The sequence below is a fragment of the Hoplias malabaricus genome, chromosome Y, assembly GCF_029633855.1.
Source record: "Hoplias malabaricus isolate fHopMal1 chromosome Y, fHopMal1.hap1, whole genome shotgun sequence".
NCBI classification, from domain to species: domain Eukaryota; kingdom Metazoa; phylum Chordata; class Actinopteri; order Characiformes; family Erythrinidae; genus Hoplias; species Hoplias malabaricus.
This window is the reverse complement of record NC_089820.1, coordinates 21,211,677-21,230,330: the sequence shown is the minus strand read 5'-3', so window position 1 is coordinate 21,230,330 and position 18,654 is coordinate 21,211,677. Positions and strand designations below refer to the sequence as shown.

General features: G+C 40.6%; 1 protein-coding gene across 2 annotated transcripts in view; it reads left to right on the top strand.

Annotated features, from left to right (window-relative positions):
* Positions 1–6,952: 6,952 nt before the first annotated feature.
* The window catches only part of LOC136678241 (disabled homolog 2-like), a 31,323-nt gene continuing 19,621 nt past the window's right edge, over positions 6,953–18,654 (top strand). The window contains exons 1-2 of one of the 2 annotated variants that reach the window (XM_066656213.1): positions 6,953–7,088; positions 17,893–18,094. In XM_066656213.1, coding sequence (XP_066512310.1) covers positions 18,013–18,094 — 82 coding nt within the window. In that variant the 5' untranslated portion in view covers positions 6,953–7,088; positions 17,893–18,012. Of the gene's footprint in view, positions 7,089–7,756; positions 7,932–17,892; positions 18,095–18,654 lie in introns of those variants that run through there. The other variant, XM_066656214.1, reaches the window with a different exon arrangement.

Here is an 18,654-nt window from a genome sequence, read left to right as displayed (position 1 = left end):
GTCATTATTAAGGCTTTCAGTGATCTGAATTATGCAAATGAAGACATGAAACACTTGAGACTGTTCAAGGCGGTGGGTCCCTATGATTGGAGGAGCACTGTGCTAACACATTAGTAGATCCTTTGTGGTAAGTCAGCACTGAGACCTAACTGTGAGGCCAGGACTTTGGTGTGCTGCCTCATTCCTAACCCCTAAACATTTGGAGTAATGCAGTTCAGCAACAAAGCCATGTCAGTGCTGTAACACTGCAAGCACAAAGAGCTGCCTGGAGAAATCCTGCTCATAAATTCACCAGATTAAATGCCCAGAAGAATGTGGGCTTTATTGATGAATCCCCTTCCCCTTCTTGTAAATGGAGATTGGGAGCAAAAAAGATGAGATGACATCATCTGGCCGACGACCTCGAAGAAGCCTTGGAAGAACGGATGGCCTTCTGAGAAGCCAAGGAATTCATTCATGGATGAAAAGATGAAGACCCTCCAAACGTTCATGAATTTTTCCACATGTTTTTTCCTGTTATTCCTCCCATTCCAGCTTTGGCTAGAGAAATATTCTTAAATGAAAACACCTTCAGCTGTAAAGCGAGCCAATCCAGACTGTGACTCAGAGCTGCTGTTTGAACAGTTCAACAGTAAAACATGCGCCTGGGCAGTCAACTCTGTTACAAGCCTGTTGCTATGGCAACTAAGTTCCACATTAGTCTACATAATAGACCGGCCCCAGCCAAGGCCAGCAGTAGGTGGATGGCTTGCAGAAATGTCTGGAGAGACCACCTTCTGCATGGATTTTTTTTAAACAGAACACTCCACCCGTCAGGAAATGAAAAACATTAACACCTATGGCCTTCTCTTTCTGTTTTCAGATCTGTGATTTGTGAATCTGTAAGGCGTTATAAGCTGGCAAAACCAAAAACATGGGTGTTTTTAGTATTATTCATTCATTATCTGTAAGCGCTTTTCCAGTTCAGGGTCATGGTGGGTCCAGAGCCTACCCGAAATCATAGGGTGCAAGGCAGGAATACACCCTGGAGGGGGTGCCAGTCCTTCAAAGGGCAACACACACACCTACGGACACTTTTGAGTCGCCAATCCACTACCTACCAACGTGTGTTTTTGGACAGTGGGAGGAAACCAGAGCACCCGGAGGAAACCCACACAGACACAGGGAGAACACACCACACTCCCCACAGACAGTCACACGGAGGAAACCCATGCGGCCACAAAGAGAACACACCACATTCCTCACAGACAGTCACACGGAGGAAACCCACGCGGACAACACACCAACTCCTCACAGAAAGTCACCCGGAGCAGGACTGGAACCCACAACCTTCAGGTCCCTGGAGCTGTGTGACTGCGACACTAACCTGCTGCGCCACCGTGCCTCCCTGTTTTTAATATTATAGCTGTATTATTTTATCTGTATTATACTGAGTTGATATGGTAAAAAAATGCATATTCCAGACTGTAATTAATACACCTTTTTACTAAATGCATTTTTTGTTAATACGTTGTTTACTTTTTTTGTGGACAATTTCACACAGTCAATCCTCATACAGGGGCGGCACAGTGGTGCAGCAGGTAATGTCACAGTCACACAGCTTCAGCGATTGTGGGTTCAAGTCCCACTCTAGTTGACTGTCTGTGAGGAGTTTGGTGTGTTCTCCCTGTGTCCGCATGGGTTTCCTCTGGGTGCTCTGGCTTCCTCCCACTGTCCAAAAACACACGTTGGTAGGTGGATTGGCGACTCAAATGTGTCCGTAGGTGTGAGTGTGTGAGTGAATGTGTAAGTGTGTGTCCAGGGTGTATTCCAGGTAGGCTCTGGACCCACCGCAACCCTGAATTGGATAAGTGGTTACAGATAATGAATGAATGATTGAATCCACATACACATGGAGATCACCCAGAGGAAACCCATGCAGACACAGGGAGAACACACTAACAGACAGTGTTCTAAGGACCCCATGACCCCTGTGCTGTGTAATGAACATTTACATGGTATTAGAGCAACATAACTACGTTCATGAGATAATGACCACTTCAAGGAGAATGACTTTGTTATATTTATAACTACTTGTCTTTTTAAAGCTATTTATTAATGACCCAGAAATAGTTCAAAATCATGAACATGAAAATAGTGCAAAATCACGAATATGAAAATAGTGCAAAATCACGAATATGAAAATAGTGCAAAATCACAAATATGAAAATAGTGCAAAATCACGAATATGAAAATAGTGCAAAATCATGAATATGAAAACAGGATATATGATGCTTTTCAGGACATGTTCAGTGATGGCTGCAAGTACTTTAAAGTGTCAGCAGAAAGTAGAGAACAAGAACAGGAAGAAAGCAGTGTGTCATTTCAAGGTTAGGGTGACAACCATACGTTTCCTCTTTAGTGCTTCCTTTAAATTGTGTTGACACATGGCATTATGTGGCTGTCAATTCAACAGGGGTTCCTCTGGTTTTTGGGGTCTCCCCACTGTAACCAATACAAGACAGTAGTCGCAGGTGCCAAACTATGAGAAGACGCATTATTTAATCGCATTTCTGTGGCCTCTAATGAGAAATTGACACATTATATCAGAAATACAACAGAAGTATAACAGAAAAACAATTTTAAATATATTTCATACAAACAGTTAAAAGCTTCAACAATCCATTTACATTTGCTTCAGGACTGTTCTTATTAAGGCACTAACATAAAAATGCAAATCCCATGAATGCGCTAAAAGATAAAGATCAGATTTTACACAATCACAGGGAGTCTGTATGCATCTGCAGCTTGAGTTAAATGTAAATTGTCTCATTTCAAACAATTCATATCATTATTATGACCTTTCTATAGCACTGTTTTATTCTTGTGTCTACATACATTGAATTTAACCCGTTTCTAGTCATTTTCCTCTTTTTTTAGCCAAACACGTAAACGTATATCAGCTGGCTCCCTAATGAACTTCTCGGAACAAAAAAGGGCCAAAGAACTCTTGCAATAGCTTGGCTGTTCTAACCACTTAACTAATGTAGCACCTACAGCCAACAACATGGTCTTTCATCTCGTCCAAAAACCTGGGAAAACATATGAATAATGTCTTTGACCTATGGCCAGCCAAAAGAAACCGAGTCACCACGGTCACCAAAAACAAGCATTTACATTCAATGAGGTACATGTTGTTCTTCCAATCACTGTCAACAGTAACGTCAGTGAGTGGAAAACCATTCCCAACAGCTGCAGCAAGACCCAGGAACACATCCCAGCACCTCCCTGGGCCCTGGCCATTCTGACAAATCTAATCCTGCACTATTTTGAGTAGGTCTTGGCTTGAGAATATACAGTAGTTGTAGATTCTAACATTTTAAAAACGTTCTTTACACAGTTCCACTTATTTACAAACAGGTTTCTGAAGAATCGATTACTATAATAATCTTTAGACCAGATACTGGTCTAGAATTTAATTACTTTTTGATTTATTTTTAATCACACAAAGACAAAGTAGTTTTATTTGAGCTGTGTCATAGAGAAACAAGTTCAGTAGCACTGGTGATAGGAGCCAAATGTCATCATTTCATATCTAACTACTCTGAATGACTCCATGATTTTATCATTTTTATAATTTAATTGTTTCATTTACTAAAACACAAATCAGAATCAGAACTTATGTCAACGTTTAGCTTAATTTAATCAGTGGGGGCAGGGGTGCGGTTTGGTAATGCCGTTATCTAGTTTTCTCAAGGAATCTTATCGCTGTTATCTGCTCTGTGTTTACAATCAGCCAGAGCGAGAAGATAGCAGTGTGCTCTGTATATCACAAAACAGACTACAGTTTAGCCCACTGACATACAGTCTGACCAGGGAGCGGACACTCTTGTGTAAACATGAAAGAACCTTTGGCATAGTAGATCAAATAGATCCCAGATCGTCTGAGTTTGAACTGCTTGATTCCTTTGCTGTGTCTGATCACGGAACTGAAACTCCCTGTTTTAATCACAGCTGAGCTGAAGAGTTAATGTACTCCTACAACTCTTTTCTCTTGAGAAGAATAATAAAATAAAAATATTGAGTTAGAGTTCTCCTGCCAAATGTTTTTAACCAGTAGAGTCTTCTCACTATTTAAAAATAACATAGATTTACCAGGAAATATCTTATTTATCATGATACAATTAGATTCATAACCAGGGGGTCACTAAAGGCTTATGAAGGGTAACAAAGCCTTTTTAAAAGCTTAATCATTAATGAGTTGTCTCTGTGTGTGCGTGCGTGCGTGCGTGCGTGTGTGTGTGTGTGTGTGTGTGTGTGTGTGTGTAGGTTTGTATGTGTGTGTGTGTGTTTGTGTTTGTGTGTGTGTGTGTGTTTGTCTGTTTGTGTGTGTGTGTGTGTGTTTGTTTGTGTGTATGTGTGTGTGTGTGTGTGTGTATGTGTGTGTGTGTGTGTGTGTGTGTGTGTGTGTGTGTGTGTGTGTGTTTGAGTGTGTGTGTTTGTGGTTGTGTACACTGATTCAGAGGAATAGTTGATGTAGATGTATTATCTGACATCACTGTGCAATGCGGTGAATTCTTAATGGGACGAATGTCATAATTTCAGTGGTATGGTGTTGTATCAGCATATGGTCATGTTGATATTGTTACTGAATCTGGGCATTAAAACTGCACATATCAACAAAAATGGTTGTCTCTTAAGAATCCAGACTATTGTACCCTGCTGACACCTGACATCTGACTGACACCTGCATGTGACTCGTCATACTGAGCATGAACATTCTGAATATTCATATTATATTTGAAAAGTCCTTGTTTTCTTGTGAAGTTTTGCACCTTGTCAGATAATTTTGTACATCACCTGTGAGCAAAAAAAGAAAATAAAAACCACTATAAAAAATAGCTCCCCACTCTGAGCTACTTTAGGTAAATGCAAAATATAAATAATAATAATAATAAAAATAATAATAACAATTAAAAAGGGGAAAAATAAAGCATTATAGTTTACAACTCGGTTTGATCTAAGTTGGTAAATACTTAACAATATGCCTAAATGATAGCAGACATAGTATAATTAGTAATTTCAGCTACATTTAGTGGTACTTATTGCTGACCCAGATGTTCAAATTTATTCACATATCCATACAAAAGCATTCCAATAGAATCTGAACACGTGGAGTAGCCAAACACAAGTTTAAAGTCACAATGCCCAATGCAATGTGTTAGCTAGGTATCTAGCAGCCCAGAAGTGTGCTGTTTAGTTGGAGTTGGGTTTTATTTTTTGTTTGATGAAGCTCCATTCAATACCTCTGAGATGAACTGTAGTGCCATTTCTGTGATCCAGAATCATCCAACGAACGGATCCTGACCTCACTAAAGTTTATGCAGCCAAATCCTATTAAATCCCCACAGAAATGTTCCAAAAGCCTTCCTGGAATAGCAGAGGTGTTTACTCAAGCAAAGGACGACAAACTTTCTATTAATACCATTAATATTTATAGGCATGTTGGATGAACAAGTATAAACTACATCCACACTGATAGCCTTGCCTTCAGAAAAGAAACATTTTACATGAGATGACACAAGCTGTGTAAATGAAGGCCTGTTGGACAAACCTTTGGACACATAGTATAGAAAAATGTTTCTGTCAAACTAATGCTATAATCCCCATTCATAAAAAAGGACTTCCCAAATACGGACATTGTCTATATACACATTGCTACAAAACCTATTTATATATCTTCCGGCATTAACAGTGCCTTCATAGATGTGCAAATTAGCCATGACCTGTGCATCACTGCACCGCTATTCCAAATTTTGAGTTTTCCATTTCACCTCATACTATCTTAAATGAGCTCAGGCTTAGAGAAGGCTATGGTGTTTCTGGATGTGTTTATATATGTATTTATTCTTAGCATTTGTGAATTTTAAATGGCATTTGTGAATGCAGTGACAAATTGCTGATCACAGCCAGCTAATATTGATTTTGGGCCTTGTCCATTGCATACAAAGATTTCTCTAGAGTCTCTAAAACATTTAAAGATATTATGTACCATAGATGATGATGTTTACAAGTTCTTTACAATTTTAAGTTGAGAAACATTATTCTTGAATTGTTTTGTTTTATTGACTGTAGTCTTTCATAGAGAAGTTACCCCCTCCACATATTCACCATATACAATTCTGCCTCTTGGAGATGATCTTTTTATACCCAGTTGTGTCACTCACCTGTTGCAAATTAACTTATTATTATTATTATTATTATTAAACAAATTCATTACTACTTTTTGCAGCAGGTAGTGTCGCAGTCACACAGTTCCAGGGGTCTGGAGGTTGTGGGTTCGATTCCGGCTCCGGGTGACTGTCTGTGAGGAGTTGGTGTGTTCTCCCTGTGTCTGTGTGGGTTTCCTCCGGGTGCTCCGGTTTCCTCCCACAGTCCAAAAACACACGTTGGTAGGTGGATTGGCGACTCAAAAGTGTCAATAGGTGTGAGTGTGTGAGTGTGTGTTGCCCTGTGAAGGACTGGCCAGGGAGCCTCTGGACCCACCGCGACCCCGAACTGGATAAGCGCTTACAGATAATGAATGAATGAATATATTAAAAATAAGTAAATAAATATACAAATAAATAAACAATCTTCCTACGGTTCAAATTTTGAAACATTGACTTTGCACTATTTCCAGTTAGATATAAGGTTTAAATGGTTTCCACATTATTGCATTCTGTTTTCATTTACACTTTCGACAGTGTCCCTACATTCCTGGAAAGGGATTTGTAGATTAAGACAGATTCTAAATGGTTGCTGTAAGAACCTAATTCTCCCTTTATACTCCCAGTCGACCAATGAGGATGTGTGCAGAGGGATAGTCCAGGCTGGTGCCGAGGGGGTTAAATTCGGAGCTGGAGGCTGGCAGCAGTTTAGTGGGAGTTACCAAGTCTCAAGCTGCAGTAACATCATCACAGCGCATTCCTCAGCAGCAGTTCAGACCGGAGGAACCTCTCAACTGTAGACTCTACAGAACGTGTCATCTGTACCGTCTGTTTACCAGAGGAAAATCATCCGGGAAAGGGCTATGCTTGGTCCCAGTGCCGCTGGGTAACGTGATACCGGTGAGTGCCATTGCTGGTGAAATCTAAAAAATGGCTCTTCAATAGATGCTATGAGTTAATTTCATACTGAACCACTCGCGCGGTGAAATGGTTCTTCATACTGATAGAGAATGTGTTGTATGGTTGTATGTAGCACCAAATATGGATCTTCTATATAACACGCTGGTCATCGTTATGAGAGAGACGTACTGAATAAGGTGCTCGACAGAACCACCTATGAGAACCACCCAGTATCCGCATTTCACAGTGCTATTGGTCTAAATAGAATATTTGTCTTTATCAAAGAACCCCTGAAGGACCCCCTTTTTTAAGTGTGGCATATTTCTCTGAGCTATTTTCCTTTTGCTGACAACAAACGCCAGGCTATTTTGAGAATGACATGAAAACGAGCAGCTACATCGCCAGGTAAATGCTACTCTTTTATTTTATTTTTTTGTCGTTTTCACCAATATTCCGCTATATCCGCCCAGTTGGTCATCTTTAATATCAATTTCAGCTTCATGGGAAGTGCAACCTGTTGTCATTTTCATTCTGTGTCTGAATTATCCTGAAGATGAAGGCTGCTAATAGCTGATATATCTACCCCTGCCCCCTCCCTTCTTTCCCCTCTGTGGCTTATTTACATCTCACACGCTTTCACACCGACACGAACGTGGGCTGCCTTCTTCCTGACGCCGACAGCGGTTCACGTTTTGGCCATTTTTCTGGACGTTTTAGTCGTTTTCTCGCCACTAACCGCGTCGTTTGCTTTGACCGAAATGACCGCATTAATCTCTGTCGTGTCCTCGCGCCTGTCTGCAGTCATTTCCTCAGTTTAACGGAGGACGCGGCGAACATTAACGAGTATGTTCCAGTGGAGATTGTGTTGTACACATTTTTTTAGCCATTTTAGCTTATGTGTTTACAGTGAAGTGATGTAGTCAGAGACATGTAATTCAGTGAGCCCTGAGGTAAATCCCGAGGGCTACAGTAGATAAAGAAAGGGGATATTTTATACACACCATCTGCTAATTTTTAATTCACGTTGTAATTCACTAATTTATTTACATTTCTTATTATTTTATTTCTTCCTTAACCTAGTGGGGTGATATCTGTGTATGTTTTGATTGATTGATTGATTGATTGATTGAGAGACAGATACTTTCCTAATTCCTGGAGAAGGCTACTACAAAATATGAAACTGGAACTTCCATGCGTATTATAAATCCACATTTTTGTGTACTACAGCATTTTAATGTTTCAATCACTGACCATTTCATTCAGGACCTTTGATTCTTTCTCGTTTTTGAAGAAAATTGTTGGTGTTGTGAATGTATGGCCTTGCCTAGAACCAGCTGTTTCTCTGACCTAAATACTCAAATGTCTTCTGTTGTTTTTCTGTATCAGCCTTTTGTGGGAAGTCCTTGTATCAACACAGTTTTAACTTTTCAGATCAAGGAAAAACATTCCTGACTTACTGACTTTGGACTACATAACCATGAGGTATCAGGAAGGACCGAGCTCGATCTTCTGAATAAATGACCCTCAGATCTAACACTAAGTTCAAATTTTAGGGGGACTTGACTCCTAAAGGCAGGTATGGACTCAGTCTGAAGGAATGTGTGTCCTTATAGATCTGCATCATAACAGATGAGGCTGAGGATGTGGAAAAAATAGAAAGAAAGAGAATAGAGTAGTGAGAGATGAGAGGAAAAAGAGTGGGAGTGACAAAAAAATTCAGCGAGTTTAACTGCACCGCCTAGAAATAGCCATAATTACAGCATTTTTTTTTCAGTTTCCCACTACCTCACCACCCTTCATGTAACATCTAATGGAGGAAATGCCACTGTAAACTCATTCCACTCCTTTTCAAGCAGGGGGAGATGTGGTCTATGGAAATTTGTAAGCCTTTTAATGAGAGCTGACTTGCAAACAGTTTGAAGTCATGTTGTCTAAATATTACCCAAAACGTTAGAGGGAAATGCTCATTTTCCATGTGTGGCTGTAGAAATTGACATGGAGGTAGAGATAAAGATTTAACCTCACAGGAAGTAAGTGAAGAAAATGAAGCCACTCCCGAATACGTACATATGTCCTTGTTTTGGGCAGTAAGTCGCTGGTATTTGTTTCGACCGTGTTTTAAGTAGTGAATTCACGTTTTGAAGAATATGACTCAGAACAGGACACAGCTTTTTGCTCTCTCTTGGTACAATGTGTGCAGTTTTATTGAAAGCAGATGTTGGCACTCTACTTCATTTCCCTCCTTGAGTCATTCCTTCACTTCTGGCTTCTCTGAACAATTCCTTCTCCTAAACTATCTCCCTCCCTGCAGTAGGAGGGAAAAGCAGAGTTTGTCAAAGAAAGTTGAGCAGAGACAAAGAGAAAAGAGCATAGGTCTTCATTAAGAATATGGATCTTCACAGACTGCTTCTCAGTTGCCTTCTCTTTGTTGTCTTTCTCTGTCCGTGTCTGTCTCTGCCGAGGCCTACTATTGTATTTCACTGGAGACATATACAGGTCACTAGAGAATCATGGCAGTTCTTTTATGTGAAAAGATCTATTTAACTGCAGTGACCACATGCTGAGGTAAATGACCTTTGCACTGGGTATTTGTTTGTGTCCCACTTTTCCCCTTTGTATAAAAAGAATGAAATCTGGATAATCACTTAAAGCTCTGCATTGCTCCTTAGCCAAAAAAAGAAAAGAAAAGAAAGTCGTGGCCAGATGTGGAACCGTTTGTTTTCTTCACATTAAAGCTGGAGTGGAGGATGACACTTGACCTCCATTCCACACAAAACCAGAAGTGAGGATTTTCCACTCATGGTCCTGCCTAATGTGAGAAATACTGGCTACTCTTCTCTGAAACTTCCTTCCAGTGTCTAATACTTGGTGCCCCACCTTGACAAAGGGTTATTACCCCTTAGTGACTGAACCCTGAACTCATGGGATGATAATTCAAACATATGGAATTAGTGTTGATCTTTGTATCCATGGAAACTGCAGTCATTTGTCAGAGTTCGTTCTCCCTCCTGGCTCTGGTAATGATGTTCAACATGCTGCTGACCCATTAGGGTATTTGACCTTAACCTCTTAAGTTCAAATGACTCGTCGGTGGGTCCACACTTCCTCACTTTCACAACTGCAAAACCTGCGTAGCAGATTCATCATAGCTTCTTAAGGAATTAAGTCTATAATTAAGAATGTATATTTAAACATACGAAAATTGTTGCCAAACATATTTTTATATTAATTTTAATTCAACTTTTAACCTTGATCTATGGCAATGATGCAGGCTAATATGATAAATAGTAAGGTAAAAAGAAAAAAGAGTATATATATTTAAAGGCATAGAAACATATTTTAACATGAGTATAACATGTAAATTGATAAATAAATATATAATAAGGTGGCACTGTGGCGCAGCAGCTAGTGTCGCAGTCACACAGCTCAAGGGACCTGGAGGTTGTGGGTTCGATTCCCGCTCCGGGTGACTGTCTGGTGTGTTCTCCCTGTGTCCGCGTGGGTTTCCTCCGGGTGCTCCGGTTTCCTCCCACAGTCCAAAAACACACGTTGGTAGGTGGATTGATGACTCAAAAGTGTCCGTAGGTGTGTGTGTGAGTGAATCTGTGTGTGTTGCCCTGTGAAGGATTGGCGCCCCCTCCATGGTGTGCTCCCGCCTTACGCCCAATGATTCCAGGTGGGCTCTGGACCCACCGCGACCATGAACTGGATAAGGGTTACAGATAATGAATGAATGAATAAATGAATATATAATAGGCTAAATGGTAAAAGATCAGATCAGTATGGCTAAGAATTATGTAAAACTTTATACTATATACATGCCTTGCATCTCTTACTCTTTAATATAAGTTCAAACCTGCAGGCTGACAGAATTTCCAAAGCAGCTTATAGGTATGGGAGAGTAAGTGGGGACTGGGTCCCACCTGGTGGGATAATATTTTGGGGATGATTTTGCCAAGCCCCATATGGACCTCTATAAGATTGTAAATCACCTGTTATGCTTTTGAGAAATGCTTAATGATGCTCACAGGTTTTCAGTTTATATCCACCATACTGCTTTCAAAAGGGGTATTGTCTGATTGGGTGGTTGATTTTGGCCTTAAAACAGATGTTCTGACACTCCTGTTACACCTATTGCACCTATAAGACCACACAGGAAGGCAGTTATGGCCCACAATTATTTCCCTAGAGAATGGGATTGACTACATTTTTATTGTGAGTGAAAACAAGGTAAATGCATAGTAATTATCTTCAGCAACTGTTGTGGAAACACGTTAAAGATGTGCTTATTTTCAGATATATGAAAACTATTTTAAGTACCTTAGTGTAATTGAAAGTTGGCTGTTGGGATAGCAGTGGATGCACTAAAGCCCGGAGTCTGAAAGCTACAATTACGTGGTATTTATGATGTCATTAATAAGTATTGTAATAGCTGCCTGCTTGGCTGAGACCTGCAGAGTACCTGGTGAACTTTTGTCATAACCTTTATACTAGTTTGTCCCAAATAAGCACAGATAAGACAACGTACAGCCAGTGCAAAAACAAGCTAAACGTATTTTAGTATGATTCCATTCAATCTTTAGGTCACTCTCTTTAAGCCAGGGATGTTTAATTGTGGCGAAATCAAGGAGACATTTGGAAGGGCCGGCCAGTCCCCTGTGGTTAGCTTTTAGTTTAACATGGAGATCTTTCTTCGTACGCTTCCTGAGGCTGTCACTTCACTTTGCTGTTGTGCTAGGACCTGTTTTTCTGTGATTCTTCAGGTTGGATTACAGAATCAAATGTGTTCTTCCCATATCTGCTACATCGGACACTGATTATTACATACTCACCTCACTAATTATTGGATCAGTCCCAACTTCCTATGTATTATTAACCTATAACGTCTTGTTCATTTCTTTATATAGAAGTCAATATATAATATGCTTGACTGGTTTTGGATCCTGAAAGGATTAGATTATATTTACACAAGCTCAAGACTGATAACTGAAAAGAAAAGCCCTTAAGACTCTGTTTGTTTGCCTGTCCTCTTTTTTTTTTGTGTGTGTGTGATCATGTCTCTGTTGATGGATTGGGTGTTTGCTGTGTAAAGCCAGCCTATAGATGCTCACACAAGGGCAGGGTTGCCAGTACCTGCCTCAGTTGCATGTGGGTGTCATAGCAACCAGCAAGAAGTTGGACTGCGTCTGAGCCAGTTGCTTTGCCTTATTTTCTAATTAAAACCCACATGCCTGTAGATTGGACTCTGACTGTGGAGAATGACTAATCATTGACTGGAAATAAACTGGGGGTCCTGGCCAATCCCCAGCTTCACATACTCGCACCTTCCATTAGTATGAGCTATTTCAACATGACTGTTGGACGGTCAAGTCTTATGCTGACCTTTCATTCCAAAATAACTGTGAGTCAGACTCAGAGACGGATTCATCCGCTTGGATTTGGTGGTTGGATAAAAGCACAGTTAAAAGCATGTAGTACAAGAAATAATAATATGTGTAATTATACCATATATGATTATGTTTTTATGTGTAAAAACCTGACTGAAATGTTAAAATACACAAGTAACAGCACTTTGTGTAGCCTATGCTAACTGGGATGTTACTTCCTCTTGTTATATGTTATTTAGAATAGCCTCTAAGAACAAGTGCAAGTCTGAAGTTGCTCTGTACCCATTTTTCTTCTCTTCCATTAGCCGTCTAACAAAAATGTCATATTATTTGTAGAACCTAATTAACATGGCCTCAGATGTCTTTGTAACATTTTTTAAATCTTTACCCGTTGGACATGTGCCCTGTTAAGTGTTAAATCCACACCCCTGGAGACACACTTTGTACAAAAAGTTGTCCTCAGAGGCCAGAAATTCCTGGCGTGGATCTTAGGTGGATGCGTTTTGGCTTCGTGCCGGTTCCTGATGTGCGTATTTAAAGAGCTCCATTGGCCTGTGTCAAGAAACAACCACAGAGCCAGGGAGTCAGGGAAGAGGAAAGATGGTGTTTACTGTACACTCATTGTTCTCGCTCTCTGGAGGTATTCGGCAAGTTTTCAGCTCCCGACTCCTCTCTGGCACTGGACCATGGCCGAAGAGCCAGCGAGGGGGAAGAGAAAGAGAAAACGAAGAGCTGGAGGTCCTCTCAGGGCAGAAATGGAGTGTAAATATTGATGTTGATTTTTGGGCTTAGCCCTGGCCAGGATGTTCTGTAGTCATCTGCGTTAGTGGGGAAGACATCTTAAAGGTACAGGAGCCCTTGTAGTCTACTATGTGTTAGTGGGGAAGACATCTTAAAGGTACAGGAGCCCTTGTAGTCTACTATGCGTTAGTGGGGAAGACATCTTAAAGGTACAGGAGTCCTTGTAGTCTACTATGCGTTAGTGGGGAAGACGTCTTAAAGGTACAGGAGCCCTTGTAGTATACTAAGGTGTCTGAAGAATAGCTTGAAGCATGATGTAGATTAAGAATAATGCTAAAGGCATCTATACAATCTCTAATAAAAACGTACATAGGTCAGTTGACTCAAACCAGGTGGGTTCAGTTGTATTCTGAAACTTAGATAATAATTTTCATAGCCGTTGATGTTATGAGTTTTGTGCTCTTAGAACAGATTTGTAGAAACTGATAAGTTGGCAGCATTGTATAAGCTGCTTTGTAACATTCACACAAGCTGACTTATAAACACAGATGCAATGTCTTTTAGAATGGTGTGTTTTCCCTGTGTCCACATGGGTTTCCTCCGGGTGCTCCGGTTTTGTTCCCACGGTCCAAAAACACACGTTGGTGTCCATAGGTGTGAATGTGTGAGGCCTTGCCTTGCGCCCAATGATTCCAGGTAGGCTCTGGACCCACAGCGACCCTGAACTGGATAAGCGCTTACAGACAATGAATGAATGAATGAATGATGAAACATATAAAGTGCATCTAAATGTCTGAATAATCCATTTACACATTGAAGAATCCAATATTGATATTGAGGTTTAGGTCCAAATGAGTGGCAGACAAATGTGCCTTATATTTATATATAAAGGTTTCCATTTTCAGTTTATTAGAGCATTCAGCATTATAAAACTCCAATATCTGGAACAAGAAATGTACTAGTTTTCACTCTTCGGATGTCAGTGATCTGGATTTCAGTCTCTGAGTCAGTGATTATAAACCACCATCAAACCAACCACATTAATAGTTTAGATTTATGAAGCCTGTATGCTTTGAATGTAATAAGGCCAAGTCATCGAATCAGAAACACGATTTATTGGCCATGTATACTCACGCGTACAAAGAATTTGGTTTTGGTTCCAGGAGCTCACAGTGCTCTGACGATACATTCTTAACTACCTCAGCATTCTCTGCTTCAAGAACCCTAGTTTTTTCAACTGTAAGTATTAATATTAGGTTTTGCCACTAGTCAAAATCTGGAGATCAGGTCACTGGAGATTCACCTTACTCTGGGGACTTACTCCTGCTACTTAAAATTGATATTTTGTGTTTATGACATACATCATTTGTTTTAATCTGAACCAATTAAATTTGTCAAAAACACACACACAAAAAAGAAGAAATTAGTGCAAGGAACGGGCCTAATGCACCGTATTCCTGTCACAGCCTGGTACCTGCTCTCAGACATTGTTTAGTTGCATGCACTGACAATGCGACTTTGACCAGAAGCGCATTATTTTTCTCCGGTCTCCTTTGTTGACAGCTTTAGAGGATCAGCGCTATCAGACAGATAGATTCCCCTCAGGACTCCTGCTTAGAATACGGAGAAGTACAAATCAGACAGAGAAGCATAAATATTCCTCAGCTTGCTTCCCTGCCTGCCAGCGTGCCGCATTCTTCCCTTTGCTTTCATCCTCTCTTCCAGATTTTCCTCTCTGCTGGGCTATGGAAAATGGATTTTGACTTCTTCTCGTTCTTGTTCTCATAGAGGCCATCGGCCTTTGAAAGTAACCACTTTACAGCAGGCAGACTGTTTTGGAACATTAGCTTTACCCCAGTTCCAAGCTTTGGGTATCAGTTGATCAAGTGTCAGAGGCCAGTCAAGTGTTTGTGTTTTATGGAGAGTACAGCCACTCACGGCTAATTTAAAGTTCGTAAAGTAAATGTTTATAAAACTGTCCAATGAGGTTGGGTAGCTAGGCTGCTAATTACTTATACTTTTCAATATTTACACTTGAACTTTATTTGAGTGGCCCATCTAATATTTACTGTAATATGACTTCGTTTTTTGTATGTGTGTGATGTAATGCACTCTGAACACTTAATATTTATGGACAATTATGATGGCTCATTTGTCATAGAATGTTTACTGGAATGTTTCCAATGTAATGGACATCTGGTGTTTTAAAAACTAAGCCAAACATTGGAGATCTGAGGCATTCTTATGGCATAAACACTACTGAAATGTGCTTTGATCAGATCCATTACCGATCACGGAGATCAGATCAGGACTTCACTATCAGTGTCGAGACCACAAGGGCCTGACTGAGCTCACTGCAGCTGTTCTTCTTACTGCATTATAATAAATATAATCTCCTACCACTCACAGTCTTGACCTTCTATTTCCATCCACTGCCAGCTGAAAGTCGGGGTCATGTGTGGGCCGCTGGTCTGTGAGGTGAAGCTGATTACAGAGAGGAAGTGTTAATGTTAGGTGGCAGAGTCAAAAGTGTCTGCCAGCCTAAAGCTTTGAGAATACCTCCTCTGACTGGGGAAGCTAACATTACTGTTGTGGGAATTCAGTGTTTGGTGGAAGGGATAGTGGAATACATTGTGCAATAACTTTTAAGATATATTGCAGTCCCTGCATGCCTTTGTGGCGCTCTGTTTGTTTATATCTTGTATACACTGAGATTATAATGAAGATTTGAAAACCAGTTGGGAACAAGACTCTTTCATAGGTCCATTACAGAGCTGGAACTGATCTGATACACAAATGACATCATAACTGCATATAGCAGTTCAGGGCAGCAGGTAGCAGGTCCCACCTCTGGTTACTGTCTGTGGTGTGTTGTCCCTTTGTCGGCGTGGGTTTCCTCCAGGTGATCACACACGTTGGTAGGTAAATTGGTCATGTACAAATGTGTGAGTATCTACTGCCCTGCGATGGATTAGGCCAGTGTCCAGGGTGTGTTCCCGCCTTGTACCCAGAGATTCCAAGTAGGCTCTGGACCCACCATGACTTTGAACTCGATAAGCACTTACAGAAAAATGAATGAAAGCAGTAGTTCATTGTTCAATACTAGAAAAGCACAGTTAAACTCTGTAAGCGATTTCTCCAATGGTCAAAAGTGAATTTACTGCCACTGTAAGTGAAATAATTGAAAGGGCGGACTCTGATTTTGTCACAACACTGTAATTGATCAGAATGATTAAAGCATGTTCTGATAGGGTCCAGCCTTACACCTGGTCGCCAATATTTCTCCCTCCACAATGAACGCGCTTGGGTTGTCGAATTCTGTTTTGACTGAAAGCAGCCGAAGGCGAATGTATTTTTAGTCCGCACCTTCATTTCCTGCTCTTGAGTAAGTGGACATGGGGGAAGAGGAAAAATATTCCAAATATTTGAATGAGAGTCCTGCCGTAAGTTGTGGTGGTTTTCTAGATTGAAAACAAACATAAAAAATAGCCAGGCTATGGTAGGAAGAAAGCTGAGTCTATATAGATCCCAGATGCAGGGGAAGCTCTAGCTTCCTGTTGCCAGATTTTTTACTTAGAGATAGAGAGAATTACAGACCTAGGTTTTTTTTCTGTGGCTATTCAGTAAATACTAATACAGCTCATTCAATACCATTCACAAAATGAAAGCATCTGGCAGAACAAAACCTCTAATATAATGTCACCATACTTTCTTATTTCTTATCTCTCTGTCCACTCATCCATCTGTCCATCCATCAATCCAGCCTGCCAACCAACACCCAGCCATAAACCCATCCATCTGTGCACGCGTAGTTATACAAGCACTTGCCCAATGCTTATATGCTCGGTAAAGCTTTATTGTTAAATGAACTTCTTCTGAGTTTTCAAGTGGCTGAGCTATGGCGATAATCCGTCACAGTGAGGTTTCTGAGTACACTGCGAACAGAAAAGGAGTAGAATATAACTGTATAACGTCAATTCACAGACAGAACAAAGCCACCGTAGTGCAATTAGGCAAAGCTCAGAGAATTCAGCACTGCTGAGGTGCATGCTCATTAAAAAAAGGCATTGTTAGGACTTAAGAAATGTGGGGAAGTATTTTTAAGAGATAAGCTGGCTGAGTTAAAGCCAGAACGTTAGGTGGAGTGTAATAAGCAATGAAAGGAGTTTATTTATAGCTCAGAAGGGCAGGCCTGTGATTTTAGGAGAAAGTGCAGGATGTAAATTCAGCTTTTGTTTCGCTCATGAGCTCATTTATGGATAGTCCGAGGCTGTGGAGCTTGTTTTTGTTGGATGTGAAGGTTACTACACATCAGTGGAAATTAACAAATCTGTTATGTACCTCATTTGTTTGAAAATGGAAATGTAAAATAGGAAATGGATAGGTTTGTCCATGCTTTGACACTTCTACAGATGAAAAGCTTTTGCCTGGACCCAATACTTTGGCTTATACAACACTAAAGGCCAACAAAGCTTTACTGACAGATCTTACAGGGATTTCCTCTAGTGTGTGCTTTTGTTGCGGCAAATGGAATTTGGAGATTTTATATAGACAGTCAATTGTGACTTACTTAATATTTAATTATGTGTACATATTTTTTTGACACGCTGAGAAATATCCAAAGGTATTAAAACCCTGTTTTCTCTCTCTCTCTCTCTCTCTCTCTCTCTCCCCAGCACATGCATTGCTGAACATGGTCCATTTCTGAGTCAGCCTGTGGTGTGCACACTACAGAGTGGAAAATAGGAGAGAGAACTGCTTTCGATCGCCCCATCGTGTGAGGCAGGCCTACCAGCATGTCTGCAGAGGTGGAGTCCAGTACACCTCCGGCCGAACAACCACCCATGAAAACACCTTCCAAGAAGGAGAAAAAGAAGGGTACGTGACACTGTTTTCATGCTGAAAAACTGCGACATTACTGGCATGCGTTAATTACCAGCGTCCCATGGCTTTGAGTCATTGAACATCACAGCCATCAAAGGGCATTTTGCTAAGAAGCACACATTTCCAACTGACGGCAAGATACTGTAACATCCTCAACACCAATGGCTTACAGTGTCATTGCTGAGTCACTCCAGTTTCCAGGCATTTTTTTGTTCTTCTTCCTGTTTGACTTCTTCTACTTCAACTTTCCACTTGCAGCCACGGTGTGCTAACAGCTGAAATCCACAGCTTCTAATAGTGTCCACACACTGTAGGAAATTAAGAAATCAAGACTCCATCCTTTTTTCATACACTTTCATAATGTGGGCACCTTCTCATACAAAGGCCCTCCTGGTGATTTCCCAAGAACTTCAGTGTGTCTTGTAATGGTCAGTTGCAGCATTTTCCTGTTTGATTTTGAATCAAACTTGCATTCTCACTTTACACATTGCCACACTTTTGAAGTCCCTAGACCCTTATTAGGAAGGGTTAACATTGTGGCAATATATGACAAC